At 34.7% G+C, this 17,513-nt stretch overlaps 2 protein-coding genes across 2 annotated transcripts in view; both read left to right on the plus strand.

Annotated features, from left to right (window-relative positions):
- The window catches only part of LOC133201671 (deleted in malignant brain tumors 1 protein-like), a 277,206-nt gene that overhangs the window by 68,902 nt on the left and 190,791 nt on the right, over window positions 1-17,513 (plus strand). The gene's annotated exons all lie outside the window — the stretch shown is intronic.
- Window positions 13,652-17,513, plus strand: part of LOC133201837 (scavenger receptor cysteine-rich domain superfamily protein-like) — a 60,570-nt gene continuing 56,708 nt past the window's right edge. The window contains exons 1-2 of the mRNA XM_061337640.1: window positions 13,652-13,710; window positions 13,792-13,933. Coding sequence (XP_061193624.1) covers window positions 13,689-13,710; window positions 13,792-13,933 — 164 coding nt within the window. The 5' untranslated portion in view covers window positions 13,652-13,688. The remainder of the gene's footprint in view (window positions 13,711-13,791; window positions 13,934-17,513) is intronic.

Here is a 17,513-nt window from a genome sequence, read left to right on the forward strand (position 1 = left end):
TAATTTGAATTATTTTCACTCTTACTATAGGTCCATCGGGAGTTTTAACGTTGCTGTTACATATTTTCAATATCTGATTTCGTGACTGCGCCGAGAACCCCAACCAGTGACACATTTATGTACCATTGAAAGAAAAAATAGAATATTTGTAAAATATTTCTTGCTTTTATTCATTCTTTGCGTTTGTCAAACGTATATGCAAATTTTTCCCAAAGGACGTTCATTAGAAAGAAGAATATACACAATGTCTCAATAATTTCCGAACAACCCTCGTATATTATTAAAAAAAAATAAATTCAATCGCAGTTTTCATTTTTCTTTTTCAATCTCTATGATAAAAATTTAATTTAAAAACGATTGATTTTTCGTGACTCGGTCATTGCATAAATTCATTGTACGTACATATATATCCCAGGCCTGTAGGTAGCAATTTCAGAGGGGGGGGGGGGGCACTATCACCTACCAATAATTCCTTCTTGACAAGCAAAAAAAAAAAAAAAAAAAAGGACATCAGACGTGTTTATTTTATGGGGCACAAGCAACATTTAGTGGCTTTTTTATATAGTATTCTGTATATCGGCAAAATTATCCTCCCCCCCCCCCCGGTTCCTACGGCCATGTATCCTGAATATATTATTATTATTATTAAAGGATATAACTGCTAATTTAGCCTGTCTATCATATATTTGTTTTCTTGAAAGGATGTCTATATAGAATATAATTTCATAGATCGGGCGTTTGAACATGGTATGGGGGGGGGGGGGTAATATGTGGCTCGACATGTGGTCTATAATTTTTTTTTTCGGTGGTCTGTAATGATAGCCATTTACTTTTGCAGTTGCTGTTTTCCGTATATTTTTGATTCATTACCAAGATTTACGATCCGGAAACGTCCAAGTTAAAAATCTCATATGCAATATGTATATGATTTTATGATTATTTTATCGTCTTCTGTACTTATTATCGCCTATCTATTTGTAGTTGTGTTAGAAATTGCACATGGAGAAACGAAACGTTATTTTGAATATATGAAAATTATGAGTAAAATGTTTTAACTGGCTTTGAACTATATGAATGTCTTAGTTGTTGTTATGTTTCAATGTAATTTTCATTTCCCATCATATAATCATTACTTTATGATTTAATTAAAAGGGTTTATAATAGGTACTCCCCAACATGGGAGTGAATAAGATATGAAAGCGAAATATTTTTATTGTTGCGGATGTGAATTATAGGGCCAAAATTCATAAATAAAAACCAGTCTATTCAAAGAAATTGCTATACATATGCTGCAGTCTAATTGACGCAAGGATATTTTTTCTACACTTCGCATTTATTGCGTTGTCCGTCATCGTGATGTGCAGCAAAGTCTGCAAAAATCATGGGCATGATCCAAGTTATTATTACATGGAAAGGTTATTATACCCCCGCTCCGAAGGAGAGGGGGGTATACTGTTTTACCCTTGTGTGTCTGTCTGTCTGTCTGTCTGTCCGTAACAAATTTTGGTCACAGTTTTCTCAGGAACTACTCATTGCAGATGCTTGAAATTTTAGCACAATCTTTGTTTAGGCATGCCATATGGTGGGATTCATTTTTGTACGAATCCGATGTCAACTTCCTGTTTATCCGTGCGTCTGTCCGTTCCATACATAAAAAATTTTGGTCGTGGTTTTCTCAGCAACTACTCATCGCAGATGCTTGATATTTTAGCACAATCTTTGTTTAGGCATGCCATATGGTGGGATTCATTTTTGTACTAATCCGATGTCAACTTCCTGTTTATCCGTGCGTCTGTCCGTACCACACATAACAAACTTTGGTCGTGGTTTTCTCAGCAACTACTCATCGCAGATGCTTGAAATTTTAGCACAATCTTTCTTTAGGCAAGCCATATGGTGGGATTCATTTTTGTACAAATCCGATGTCAACCTCCTGTTTATCCTTGCGTCTGTCCGTACCACACATAACAAACTTTGGTCGCAATTTTCTCAGCAACTACTCATCACAGGTGCTTGAAATTTTAACACACTCTTTGTTTAGGCATGCCATATGGTGGGATTCAATTTTGTACAAATCCGATGTTAACTTCCTGTTTATCCGTGCGTCTGTCTGTATTATACATAACAAATTTTGGTTGTAGTTTTCTCAGCAACTACTCATTGCAGATGCTTGAAATTTTAGCACAATCTTTGTTAAGCCTTGCCATATAATGGGATTCATTTTTGGAACAAATCCGATGTCAACTTCCTGTTTATCCATGCGTCTGTCCGTACCATACGTAGCAAATTTTAGTTGTAGTTTTCTCAGCAACTACTCATCGCAGATGCTTGAAATTTTAGCACAATCTTTGTTTAGGCATGCCATATGTTGGTATTCAGTTTTTACAAATCCGATTTCAATTTCCTGATTATCACTGTGTTTGTCCATAACCGAACTTGTGTATTCACATCAGAGCGGGGGTATTATTAGTGAGCATTGGCTCACAGACTTCTTGTTCTTTTTGTCATCTGAAATCTCTTTTCATATCTTTTGGGTATATAAAAAAAAATTTCCATTGATGATATAAAATATTTATTATAATTAGTGAATTTTATTTCGATTAAGTATAATTATGTCTCATTGATAAGTACATGTATGAAAGTAATAAATCATTCAAATCTGGTCTTCTTGCACGTACACCACCATGCCACCATAAATTGAGTGCCCTTGCTGCATTATAGTCCATTGGTTCCGGACCTTGAATGGATATAGCCATTAGGAAATTCAACATGTCTGGATTAAGCCTGGCACGCTATTCTGATTTGATCCTTGCCATTGCTGAGAAGCCACGCTCACAAATAGTAGAAGACACAGGGATACATAAGATAATCTCTGCCAATATCAGGATATTTTTCAGGGTTTTCTTTTGATTGGGGTTTGTGAAGAGCCTGTGGTAAAAGTCCTAGACACTGGAGTTGTTTCCATCTTTCCTCATTCGGGTCTTAAGGGCTGCCCACTCAGTCTGCTTTAGATGGTCAACATCACAATTAAGCCTACTTAACACATCTGCATAAAATTCACAGAGAGCTTCCAGTTGATTTTCGCCATATGTAGCTACTTCAGCATCAGTGGCTGGCAAGTTTACAGGGTAAAATGTCTGCATATCCCTCATAAGGTGATTTGTGTCTATGTCACCTATCCTCTTGTTGATGTGATTCATGACTGACTCTATGAGTATGTTTTGTTTTCTTTTGAATTGCTCAATTGTTAATGTTGGTGGCTTAAGTTTGATTTCTTGAAATTTATACTCATCATTTTAGTGAGTGACACAGTCAAGAAAGTTCTGCAGGCTTTTACCAGGCCTTTGTTGAAATGCTATAAGCTGGAGACAAGTTGTTTTAAGAGCCTCACTAGCATCAGGTAAGCAACGATCATCTTTTTGAAATTGAAGGGAAAGCTCACTAAGAACTGGAAGCACCTCTTTCAGGAAATGCATATAGAAGAGAAGATCATACTCCTTTAAATGTTTAAGTATTAGTTTTGCCCTACTTTGTACATCAACAGTGCCCGTTTTCCCCTCCACTGTATATTCAAAGTGAGTGATGAATACTTGGTACTGCTTCAATAGAACATCCAAACAACCACTTAGATGAGGCATCCACCGTCTGCCTTGCAGGTTCACAGGCTTAATTATTTTTGTTCCATTGCATCTGATACCAATTTTAGCTCCCTCAAAGCCTTTGGACTGTAATTTCAATGTTTGTGAAGATTTAGGAGAACAGATTTCAGATCACTGAAAATTTTAGCATCAGTCTCTTTCTTTCATTGCATCAAGTGCCCCCTAGTTCTAACCGATGACAAACACAATGCATTGTGACTAGATGTGGGACTTCATTTTTCAGAAGAGCTGCCACACGGTTTTTTCTTCCGATATTCACATTTGCCCCATCTGACCCAGTTGCAAAAGGCTTCTCTTTCCAGTTCCAATCCTCTTGTATACCATCCATGGATTTTTCAATTGCCTCTAACACACCTGTAGCATGGGTATGTTTAACATCTTGAATTTTGACAAACAAACTTTTAGCTATTCCATTGTCAACAAACCTAGCATAAACAATTTCATTTTCACATATCGAAACATCGGTGGCTCCATCAAATATTATGGATAAAACTCGTGCATTTGACAAAAATCTTAATGTTTCTTGCATTATGTCTTTGTGTATGAACTGCATAAATCTACTACATGCTTTATTTGATCTATAGCTTAATGGAAATTAAATACCATCCTTCAACTGAAGTTGAATCAAATCAGGATATAATGAAAATGCTAATTTTTTTTTTTAGCAATGAAGTATGCGGTGTCAAAGCAAAAAATTATTTGGACCCTTCGTTCTTGGTTAATTTTATAATAGAAATGTCTAAAGACCCAACAACACCAGGCGCACAAGCACCTGAACCACTGGCAGTCTCTTGATTTTCATGCGAAGCTGTACGTTTACCTCTAGTCTAAACCTCACCTTTGTATGAACAGAAAACTGTGGACGATGTTTCTCTCATTTGTTCTATTCTAAATCTCTTGTATGCTTCTATGTGTGAGCTGCTCAAGCCATGCTGTTTTACAGACTCAATTCGAAAATTACTTTTGCCCTCTACAAATCTCCCTTCTTTTCCGTACTTTTTACAGGCCATACAATACATTACATTATCACTCTCTTCATATTTTACCCAAGGAAATTCTTCCATCCATTTTATATAAAAAGATCTTGATCTTTTTTCTTTTCCGTATTTTTGTTGTGTTTCTTCTCTGCCTTTTCTTTTTTTTGTCTTCGTTTTTCTGCGCGGATGGCTAGAACCCGTATTTATTTCCCGCACTTATGTCAACATCATTTTACTAAATTTCCTCAATTCTGATGGAATTCCGTCAACTGTGAGATACTTTTTACTTTAGAAAACATACAACACTAGCTTGCCTATCTGAGATTTTTATACACAGAGAGCATCTGATACTATTGCATGAAATATATAAATTTGGTGGATAGGCAAGCTTGTGCTCTGTGTTTTCTGAAACAAAATGAGCTATAAAATTGATGAAAATTTGCATAAATATGAGAAATTTCGGAAATTTACATATTTCGTGACCTTCCCTTGACATTTGTGTACCCAATAACTTGGAATCAATACTCGATTTGTAAAAAGGGAGACAACAGATTTGTAATGATGAATAATTGCAACGCTCCTGGAGACACCAAAAAAAAAAAAAAAAAAAAAAAAAAAAAAAAAAAAAAAAATCCAGGGGCCAAAAAGGGGTCTTAGCCTATCTTGTCCTTTGCAATGTTGGCTTGAAGTAAAATGAAACATTATTCTTCCTCGTGGACTTTACTTGTCAATAATAAGACATAAATTGCAAAAATAAATTTAGATAATTGATACATACAATTTGATCCCGGTTAAAAAGGAACTTTTATAAGTCCCCTACCGGTGAAACCGGAGGGGACTATAGGTTTCCTCTGAGTCTGTCCGTCCGTCTGTCTGTCCCTCTGTCTGTCAGTCTGTCCCACTTGGTTTTCCGCACTTTTCTTCTAAACGCTTGCAGATATTGAGCTGATTTTTGGTATGTGAGTGTATCTTGATGAGTTAAAGATCAAGTTTGCATTTCGTTCCGCTTCAATGATTTTTGACGGAATTACGACCTTTTCAATTTTTCAGGGTTTTCCGTAATTTTTTTCTAAACGCCTGCAAATGTTGAGCTGATTTTTGGCATGTGACTTAACCTTGATGAGTTATAGATCAAGTTTGCATTTCGTCCCGCTTCTTTGGTTTTTGACGGAATTATGGCATTTTCAATTTTTAGTGGGAACCAGATTACACTTGCCGGTAGGGAACTAGTATTGCTAATGCAATACTCTCAGAATGCTTGTTTTATTTTATTTATAGTATGAATATAGATTATATGTATACTTTTTTTTATTGTTAACGATGTTCCATTAATTCATTGTCCTTATATTTCTTTTTGAAGAAAATACATGGTGATATTTTTTACTTAGTTATGATCTTTTCCTTTATTTCGTTCTTCTCTCTCTCTCTCTCTCTCTCTCTCTCTCTCTTCAACAAATACATCTCGCTTATCATAAGTGCTACGTGTACGACATGTTTTGTGAAACGTTCGTATGCGTTCACGTAAAATAATCGTAAACATAATCGTACGTTTATCTACGATTTGTTAGCAAAAATGGAACTCGTAAATATACTTACTTTGTCATTGGTCATTTGCAAAATTATTTTGTTAAAAACATACTGATTGTTCACACAAGTACTGTGAAGTTGATGTTAATAAGATGCTGGAGTTTCTGATTGACAGTATCAGTGTAGTTTTTTGACATCAATCTGTTGTAAATCCCATGGGTACCAATTGCGCCCCTTTATTAACAGACTTATTTTTGTAATTATATGAAGCATAATTTATGGGAAAAAACAACTTCTACATGAGAAGAAGAAAACGCTTGCTGTGGCCTTCAACTCGGAATTTATTGGGTATTACCTGTTAACAATAATTACTTCCATTCATATTCGATTCGATATATCCCTGTGAACTTGAAATAAAATACACCACAGAGTCTGACACATCTGTTTCATACTTGGATATTTTACTAGAAAAGAATGCTAATGGTAATATAACAGCAAAACTTTATTATAAACGTGATGACTTCAACTTTTCTATCGTCATCTTCCCTTACTTATGTCAGCTGTTATATAGCAATATACCTTTATCACCTGCATATATGGGTTTATGTCTCCCAGTTGATTCGATACGCAAAAGCATGCTCTACGTACGATCAATTTTTAAAACGAGGCAAGCTATTAACCAACAAGTTGATGAAACAAGGATATCAACAGTCTCGTTTGAAGTCATCATTTCGTAAGTTCTATACAATTACAATCTATCATAAGGTCTAATGCTGAATGACGTTTTTCATACTATAATTGTTAGGCCATTATTTACACACTGGAATTTTTACGGATTTTTCCATTTATACAATTATGACAAGGAGCATACTGTTGATGTGACCGGTCGACAGGGGATGCTTACTCCTGAAAGTCACCTGATCCCGCCTCTGATGTTTTTAGAGGTCCTTGTTTGCTCAGCTCCCGATTAGACTTTGAGCTTGAATACTGTTCGTTATCTTCATATTTCATGAATCCATATGAATGCACACATAGTGTAATTTTGACACTTCGATATAAATAAAGAAATTATTTTCTTCTAAATATGTCTAATAATAAAAAATCTTTTTGTAGAGGTTTTTCATTTTCATTGCCGACAACTTTAAATCGGAGAAAAGAAAATTGGTTCTTAAATCAAATATCTTGTTACGGAAATGAAGATTCCTTGTTAAAATGCGCAAGATCTGTATCCACCAGCTGTTACAATGAGGCTGGAGTTCTGTGTTACCAAACATTGAATAGTGAGTGTTGATATTGATTCACTTTAGAATTTTCATTTTCTCTTTTTAATCTATTTATCTGTTCATGTTGTCATCATTTGTTTTTCAGGTACTGTTAGACTTGTCAATGGAAGCTTTCCTGATGAAGGACTAGTTGAGGTTTTAGTGAATAACCGATTTCGACCTGTGTGTACATTTTCTTGGGATAGAAATGACGCGTCTGTTGCATGCAGAAGTCTAGGCTATTCGGGGTATATCTGGATTGTATTATCAAAATGTTTATTCTATTATGTTTATTGTAATATTTTAGATAAGAGGCTTTATTCTCTGAGAAAAAGAAGAAAACAGTTAGCCATGTCACGTATTTTGATTTGGAACTTTACGACATCGACTCCTTTCTACAGACCCTGAAACGTTATACTTTCCTTTTTTTCCGTTCGATCACCGTTCGTTCACCGTTCGTTTGAAGCGTGCGTTCACCGTTCGTTCACCATGCGTTCAACGTTCGCTCTCCGTTCATCGTTTTGCGTTCAGCATTCACCGTGCGTTCGCGTTCACCGTTCGCTCTCCGTTCGTTCACTTTGTGTTCACCTTGCGTTCAGCGTTCACTTATCTTCAGTCTTATCTTTAAGTGAAAGGACTTATCTTTTTTGTAAGTAAGAATTTACGGGTTTTGAAATTTGATAATTAACATATCGTGTTTAAAGGTGCTTGGACACAGATTTGAAGTTAATATTTTCTCAAATTTTCTGTATAATTTCATGACTTATATGTTGCTATAGCATTTCATACTAAAATATAATAAAAATGTTATTTCATCTCGAAGTTATTAAAACTTCGAATTTCTGGACGCGTTGGATTGACACATCCTTGCGCTTTTACATATTTTAATTTTATTCTTAATACTTAAGAAAAGTGGCAATCTTGTTGTGTATTAATGAAAAATATTAAAACTATATCCCAGAAAATTCAGAGTAGAAATGTTCGAAAGCAAAACCCACTCACGGTATTGTCAGTCCGTGCTCAGTGATGTGTGCAGAGTTTAACAATTGAACACACCCGGTGAATCGTAAACATTAACAATAACAGAGCTCGTGCCCTGTTTACAAAAACAGTTCACGTTTCACGGGTGTGTTCAATTTGTTAAACTCTGTACACATCACAGAGCACGGACTGACAATAGTGGTGAGTTGGTTTTGCTTTCGAACATTTCCACTCTAATTTTTCTGGATTATAGATGTAATATTTTTCATTAATACATAACAAAATCGCTTCTTTTCTTAAATATTAATGATAAAAATAAAATTTGTGTAAGTGCAAAGATTGTTAATCAAACGCGCCCCGGAATTCGTAGTTCCAATAATTTCCAGATAAAGTAAGTTTTTAATTATATTTTCGTGTGAAATGCTATTGCAATATATAAGACGTGATATTATACAGAAAATTTGAGAAAATATTAAGTTCAAATCTGTGTCTAAGCACCTTTAAAGGATCATTATTTCACGGGAAACAAGCATTCTGAGAGTATTGCATTAGCTATACTAGTCCCCTACCGGCAAGTGTAATCGTATTCCCGTTAAGAATTGAATATGCCACAATTCCGTCAAATATCAATGAAGCGGAACGAAAAGCAAACTTGATCTATAACTTATCAAGGTAAAGACACATACCAAAAATCAGCTCAATATCTGCAAGTGTTTAGAAAAAAATTGCGGAAAATCCTGAAAAATTGAAAAGGTCGTAATTCCGTCAAAAATCATTGAAGCGGAACGAAATGCAAACTTGATCTTTAACTCATCAAGATACACTCACATACCAAAAATCAGCTCAGTATCTGCAAGCGTTTAGAAGAAAAAAGCGTTAAAGCAAGTGGGACAGACTGACAGACAGAGGGACAGACAGACAGACGGACAGACAGCCGGACGGACAAACGGACGGACGGACAGACTCAGAGGAAACCTATAGTCCCCTCCGGTTTCACCGGAGGGGACTAAAAATATCTACAATATGGGGACAATAGGTTTCCTCTGAGTCTGTCCGTCCGTCCGTCTGTCTGTCTGTCCGTCTGTCCCTCTGTCTATCTGTCAGTCTGTCCCACTTGGTTTTTCACACTTTTTTCCTAAATGCTTGCAGATATTGAGCTGATTTTTGGTGTGTGAGTGCATTTTGATAGGTTCGCAGCACTTTTCACAAACTACAAAGAGTGTTGAAAATAATTATATGTTAAACTTAGATTTTTAACTTGGTTATGCCCTTGCAATATTAGAATTTATAGATGACCTCAATACTTTGGGTATATTTGCTAAAATCACGTGACTGCCACATCACGTGACAAGTCTAAATAAGAAATCTAATCGTCCTCAACATGTAGTTTTCAACCACATTGCATTTGTCCGATAATAGTAAAGTCCTAAAAAGAAACGCCCATCCTTGTAAAGAATGTATTTTCTATCTAAAAAATTCGCCGATATTTCCATTTGGCAACTTAACTGTACTGCGATATTGAGCTGATTTTTGGTATGTGACTTAACCTTGATGAGTTATAGATCAAGTTTGTATTTCGTTCCGCTTCATTGAGTTTTGACGGAATTTTGGCATTTTCAATTCTTAACGGGAACCAGATTACACTTGCCGGTAGGGGACTAGTATTGCTAATGCAATACTCTCAGAATGGTACCTATGTAGAACGATGATGAAAAATTAAAGGATGACTGCACTTAACGCCTGTTTTTGGGTCCTTTTCGGTTGCTTCTGTTGCTTTTATAACTAAACCTAATTTCACTTTTGTATGTTTATGAAAGAATCCTGTCAATTTGGAACCAAATTTAAATCTTAAAATGATTTTAGACTGTGATACAATGTAATGATTCAATGTTTTTTGTCCTTACTACTTCTAAATATAGTGATTTACACTTACCTGAGCTTGATTGAACATTAGCTATGCATGAGAGGTGGAGCTAACATTGTAAGAATGGGTCTAAAATTAGACTTGATAAATAACAATGACATGTTTCAAAAAAAGAACGTGAACACTCTTTTCAATCTCCCTCTCCAATCTGTATGGCACAAATACACTTCTGACAAAGGTTTCAAAACGAAATTAACAATGTGAGCACGTCAATGTAATTAAAGCAGATTTTATATCAGTGCCAGATGACTTAACGTGTTCGAACACAATGTCCTAGTTAGCACAAAACATGCTACCTTACAAGTCACGTGACGGAATAAAGTATTCACAAAGTTACCTGAGGTAAGAAATCACGTGAATTATAATATTCAACATGTCACAATGCTTGGTTACAACACAGAGAGCGAATGTAAGAAGAAGCAGTTTTTTTTTCTCTTTTTAACAATGAGTGCATGTTTGTCTATTAATCTCCTTTTGACACATTATCATTTATGCAAATATACAACTACTGTTAAAGTAGAACAATAGACAAACATGCGCTGACTATGTATAAAGTCAGTAAAAAAGTGGGCGTCCTCATTATCGAACGGAGATTCAAGAAATTGTGATGACCCCTGCCTTTGAAAATAGATTCGAACTTCGTAAATACACACTTTTATTAAACGTAATTACATAAAGTTGTAGACTGGATGTTGACCATTCTTGTAATGAAAAGAAAAATGCTTGTTTTGAAAGTTTATTTTGTCGCAAATTTCGCATGTCCTTAAGTGCAGTCTTCCTTTAAATACGGGCGATATACGGATACTTAGAGCACTGCAACGTTTTGTGGTTATATTAAAGACGACAAATCGTTAATGGAGAGATAATATAATAGATAATAAATCCATGATAAATAATAATCCATGTCAATTAATTTACCAACTGCAGCAAAATTACGAAAATATTTTTTTAACACGTTTTTTTTTTTCAATTACTATAGAAACACATATCAGAACTAGTTCTGAGAAATATAAATAGAATTGCGGATATCCGGTTAATCAAATATTTTTGGAGCGAATTTAAATTGATAGTATGGTTAAAAAAATATTTATTTAAATATAATACACTACAATTTTTTTCTGCTTTACATATATAAAGTCTATTGCTAGAGAAAAAAAAATCCTTTCTTCACCCTAACTTTATATGTTTGCAATTCGATATGATTATGACAATCCCCCCTTTCTACCTAAATTGTTACCTAGTATTTCAACTATATTGTGATTAATATTTAAAAAGAAGTTAATGCGTTTTGTACCACAAAAATTTCAGTCTCAAAACAAACATGCTTCTAAAAAAGTCATTAAACAATAGTAGTTCAAAATATACACGTGCCGAGACTTTCACACCTACACAGTGTCGAATGATTTTGATTGACAGGAGAAGCACGTGGACTTCGTGTGAACTTGTAGCAGGAAAATTAAAACCGATTATAACTGTCAAACAATAAAAAAGATTACTTTCACTGCCTGATATATTTAGAAAAAATTTAAGAATTTTTGTACATGCGTTTGGGAAAGGGGGGCTAAAACGGAATCTCTCTGTATCTCTTTCTCTCTATCTCTTTCTCTCTCTCAGTTGTCCGTTTAATCAAAACTATGACAGCATATTACTTAAATATCAAGTTCTGAAATTTTAATCTATAACAAATAATATGAATGCTTCTTTGTATCATCTTGTCCGTGTATAATCACCAGGAATTGTGTACAGATACATGTAGAAGTCTGCTTAAAAATCATCATAAAAAAGACAAGACACACAAATATATTATTGCATTAGAATTTTAAGTTTCGAGCGTATTTTATGCAATACGTCCACAGACCTTTGTAAAACATTTTAAATTTTTTTCTCATTATTTTACACGGAATCACTTTGGCACGGAAATACATATGTACATGTATGGTTGTTACAACCGATGTAATTCTTTCTCTGTCAGTAATTTCCTCTTCAAAATTATTTGTAATAGTTTTATATCAAATAAGAATAAACATATTTATTTTACAACTATAATAAAAATTTATCTTTTGAACTACAGCGTTCGGTAACAATTACAATGTTTACAACGATAAAAATCGTGTGATTAAACAGCTGAACATATGTGCAGAAAATATTGTAAAAAACTTAATTAATAGTTTTACATAATGTGCATGTTTCATCTTTCTTAGGACAATTTTGAAATATTTTTTTCACCTGACATTAGAATACAATAGAATAGATACAATACAAGGAAAAGATCAGAGGCATTCCGAATAAATCGTTCATCTTGCGTTCACCGTTCGTTCACCGTTCACTTTGCGCTCGCGTTCTGCGTTCAGCTTTCACACATCGTTCACTCGCTGTTCGCTCTGTGTTCGCTCACCGTTCGCTCTGCGTTCGTTCAGCGTTCGTTCACCGTTCAAGTGGGAAAGTAGAACGTTTCAGGGACTGTATATAACTTTGCTTAGCAGATCTCATTTTCATTTCTTAACAAATCTATAAAATATGTCAAAATCATTTCTCTTTGCATAACTTTTTAAAGTATTCTTCACATCCATCTATCTCATTTTTCTTCCATAAATTATCTATTGACTTTTCAAAACAATGTCCAGTTTTATTCCTTTCTGTTGTTGTAAATAGCCGAAAACAGTTCAAGTTTAATTTTTATTCTGTAGTCTCTAGTAGTAATTTGTCTTAAATGGAGTAATATATTTTTTTCTCCAGAATTAATGTTAAAGAGCTTTTCGGATAGGAAATTTGTTACATTTCAAAGTTCAGAGTTTGAAGAACAATATGTATGGTTATTTGATTTTTATTAGATGCAAAATTTGTTTTTACTGGTTTTTAAAAAAAATATTTCATTAAGAATTAAAATTTTAAATGAGTTAAGCGCTGAATTTAGACAAAATATATCTAAAGATATTACTTTTGATTCATCTAATGTATTGTCGATTGTTAATTTTTTTTCCCGAATATATTTCAACATATCCAGTAATTCCAGGAAAAAAGTTTCAAAACTAGTCTGTGATCATGAATATGACGTCTTTGTTCATTAATTAATCAAAATTGTATTTCTGTTCTAAGAGTTCTAGAGATAATTTAATATGGATCCAGATGAATATGTATTTTTGACACTTCGATATAAATAAAGGAATAATTTTTTTCTATAAAAGTCTAATAATAAGAAAAAACTTTTTGTAGAGGTTTTCCTGTTTCGTTGCCGACAACTGTAAATCGAAGAAAAGAAAATTTGTTTTTGGAATATATGAATTGTAACGGCAATGAAGATTCCTTATTTAAATGTGCAAATACTGTATCCACCGATTGCTACAATGAGGCTGGAGTTATGTGTTACCAAACATTGAATAGTGAGTATTCAGATTTATTCACTCTTGCATTAATATTTTGTTTTTCTGAATCTATTCACGTTATCATCATTTGTATTCTAGGTACAGTTAGAACTGTCAATGGTAGTTCTCCAGATGAGGGACTAGTAGAGGTTCTGGTCAATGACCAATGGCGACGTGTATGCAGTAATGATTGGGGCAAATCTGACGCTAGTGTGGCATGCAGAGATCTTGGATATTCTGGGTAATTTCTGATTTTGCAAACGATTGTTTTATAAGTAATTTGATTTTAAATATAACATTGGATGCTCATACTTGGCACAATAATTGACCATGATATGTAGATATCTTGGCCAAACCTAAGGTCACTGGGGAATGTTCGAGATAAATTGCCAAAAAGGAGGTAATTAATGGAGAAACACAAACAGCTCATTCTTGACACAAAGTTTTACATGAACTGAGTGTACCATGTCCTTGATACAATGCCATTAGACAGATTCAAAGTCTCTAACAGAAAAATTGCATGTCATGTCTGATCCACAACTTCATATTAAAAAGATATTAGAAGATGATAGATGACAAAAGAATTATTTTCACTTCAAAGTGTGGCATGACCTTGAAAATGACCCAAAGGCAATGTCAAGGTCTCTGGCAGAAAAATGTTTATCTTGTCCAGAACTTGGACACATTGAAAGGCCATACTTCAAATTCAGGTGACCTATTGCTATCCATTATCGTCCGTCGTCGTGCAGTGAATAAAAAAGGCGAAGATAACGAACAGTGATCGATCTCAAAAAATCTATAAACATCACAAATATTTGAAGAGGGCATAAAACAAGGACCCCTGGAAACTCCAGAGGTGGAGTCAGGTGTCTTGCAGGAGTAAGCATCCCCTGTTTACCGGTCACACCCGCCTTGAGCCCTTGATGTATAGATCAGGTGAACATTTGAACATCATCATTATCTACTGTGGAACCGCTGAACCAATTTAGACCTATTCAACCAACCAATCTACAGCAAAGGAGAACAGAAATTGTAAATTTCAATGGTCTCTGCCTCATAGGGTCTTACGCAGAAGAATGAAGATTTCCAAAGAATTAATGCATTTTCGCTAAATGATGATCTATGAAACCCCGTCCTAACACCAGAACATCTGACGCAGGAGCCATAATTTTCACAATTTGGAGGAATCACTCTTGCTCAGCATATATATGTATCTACTTTTATGTGGAACTGAATTTCCAACTTTGTTTTCTGCATTTTTTTAGCTCAACTGAGCCGAAGGCTCAAGTGAGCTTTTCTGATCGAAATTTTTCCGTTGTCTGTCGTCGTCGTTGTCGTTGTAAACATTTCATGTTTTCATCTTCTTCTCAAGAACCACAAGGCCAATTTCAACCAAACTTGCCACAAAGTATCCTTGGGTAAAGGGGATTCAAGTTTTTTCAAATGAAGGGCCATGCCTTCTTCCAAGGGGAGATAATTATGAATTCGTTGAAAAACTAATGGCATCCTTTTAAAATCTTCTTCTTAAGAACCACTGTGCTTGAAAGTATGAAACTAATGTGAAATCATTGTGAGGTAGTGTAGATTCAAGTTTCTTCAAATCATAGTCCCCGGGGTTAGGGTGGGGCCACAATGGGCGATCAAAGTTTTACATAGGAATACATAGGAAAAAATCTCCAAAAATGTTCTTCTTCAGAACAAGAAAGCCATGATTGGTGATTTTTATATGCAAGCATCCTCAGGTGGTGTAGATTCAAGTTAGTTCAAATCATGACCCCTGGGGGTAGGGTGGGGTCACAATGGGGGGATCAACGTTTTACATAGGAAAAATCAGCAACAGCCATTTTGTGTCATATTAATTCAAAAGCATCCCCCCTGAACCACACTTATATTTAAACTTTTCAAGACTGAAATGATTTTTAACGGATTGAACCACATTTCTCACTTGGTTTTCTGCACCTGTTTTTCTAACTGATTTCAGCTGATTTATTGTATGTTGTACCTTGAAGGGTTGCAGTTTGAATAGGTGTAACCGGTCGGCAGGGGATGCTCACTCCTCCATGGTACCTCATCCCACCTCTTCTGTTTTAGAGATCTGTGTTTGCTCTGCTCCTGATTTGTATTGTTTGAATGGACTTTTGAGCTTGAATACTGTTTGTTATCTCCATATTTTTCATTAATTAAAATTATAACTTTTATAACATTTTATAATATGCAAAGATTTGATCAAGAAGTTACTCTTACAGAAACACATAAGTCACGAATGGCAAAAACAAAATAAAGCTTTCTGGTCCAAAGTATTTGTAGCGGTTTTTCTATGCAAGTGAAAAAATGAGACATCCTAAAAGAAACAGACAAAGAAATCGTAGTTGATGATATATGATTGTATCTTCTAATGCAATTTATTTCTTTTCTTTCTTTCTTTATCTATTAATTTATTTTTTTTTACACTATTTAACTTTGATTTGAATAAAAAAATACTCATGTTACATATACAAGTGTCCAATTTTGTATGAATCTTTTCTAAAATGTTATTCATACAAGTTATGAAATGAAATATGAAAATAAGGAAGAGTAATCAAGCTCTAATGTCCATTGAAACAATCCAAATTTTGGAGCAGAGCAAACACAGATCTCTAAAAACATCAGAGGTGAGATTAAATGCCATGGAGGAGTAAGCATCCCTTGCCGACCGGTCACATCCGCCGTGTGCTGTGTCATGATCAGGCAAACGGAAAAATCCGTAGATTAATCAGTGTGAAAACAATGGCCTAACAATTTGTATGAAAAACATCAGTCAACATTTGACTTAATGATACATTGTAGAGTGTAGAGATTATTTGATATCCTTGCAACATCAACTTATTTGTCAAAACCTGTCTCTTTACAATAATTGATCGTATACGTAGAACATGCTCTTGCGTATCTAATCAACCGGGAAAAATACCCTCCCCCTTTTGTAGGTGATAAAGATATACTGCTACCTAAATAAGGGAAGTTGGACATAGCAAAATATTAACGTCATCTCTTTTGTCATAAAGTTTTGTTTTTAGGTTACCATTAACGTCTTTTTCTAGTAAAATATCCAAATTTGAAATAGATGTGTTAGACTCTGTGGAATCTTTTATTTCGAGTTCAAAGGGATACTGTCCAAGTACTATTTTCCGCGTAGAATTAATTTACGCTATCTATGAGGTCACAAATTTTCTGTGGAAATTTGTCCCAGCGTACTTGAAGAACATTTAAGGCATATAGTGGTAATCTAGTGAAAAAATATTAACGATAAATACATGAGGCCAGTGAGACGACGGTGTATATACACAATCGATCTAGGTGCCACTTGGAGTCAGTGGCGGGGTCTAACCTCAAAGGAAGACAATGTAGTAGCTAGGTTTGTACAGGTATGTCATCCTCATCCCTACATGTAACGGAAATAATAGGGAGAAAGAGAGAGAGAAACTCCATTCAGCTCTCTCCTGAATAACAGCAAATATTACATCACATGTAACATAACATTTCTGTAACATTCCCAGCAATTTGTTTTCTTTCAATTTTGCAACGTTATTATTAAAGGTCGTGTTGTTAAGTCCGAAAGCGATTTTTCATTCTTGCAATCTAATGAGCAAAGAGCTACTCACAGGCTTCTAGGAAGCAATTTCAGGTGGGGGGAATTCAACAGAAATAAAAAAAAAATACCACCAAAAATGTGTCACTAGGCATTATCATTAAGGGAGCTCAACGAAAATGAGCTTTGTTTTCTATAATACATGTAGTATCTGTTACCAGAATTATTGACGAGGAAGCCCCCAACCTTGTTTCCT

Source organism: Saccostrea echinata, unplaced genomic scaffold, assembly GCF_033153115.1.
Source record: "Saccostrea echinata isolate AGI-Se365-2 ecotype Australia unplaced genomic scaffold, CSIRO_AGI_Sech_v1 ptg000045l, whole genome shotgun sequence".
Classification (NCBI taxonomy): Eukaryota; Metazoa; Mollusca; class Bivalvia; order Ostreida; family Ostreidae; genus Saccostrea; species Saccostrea echinata.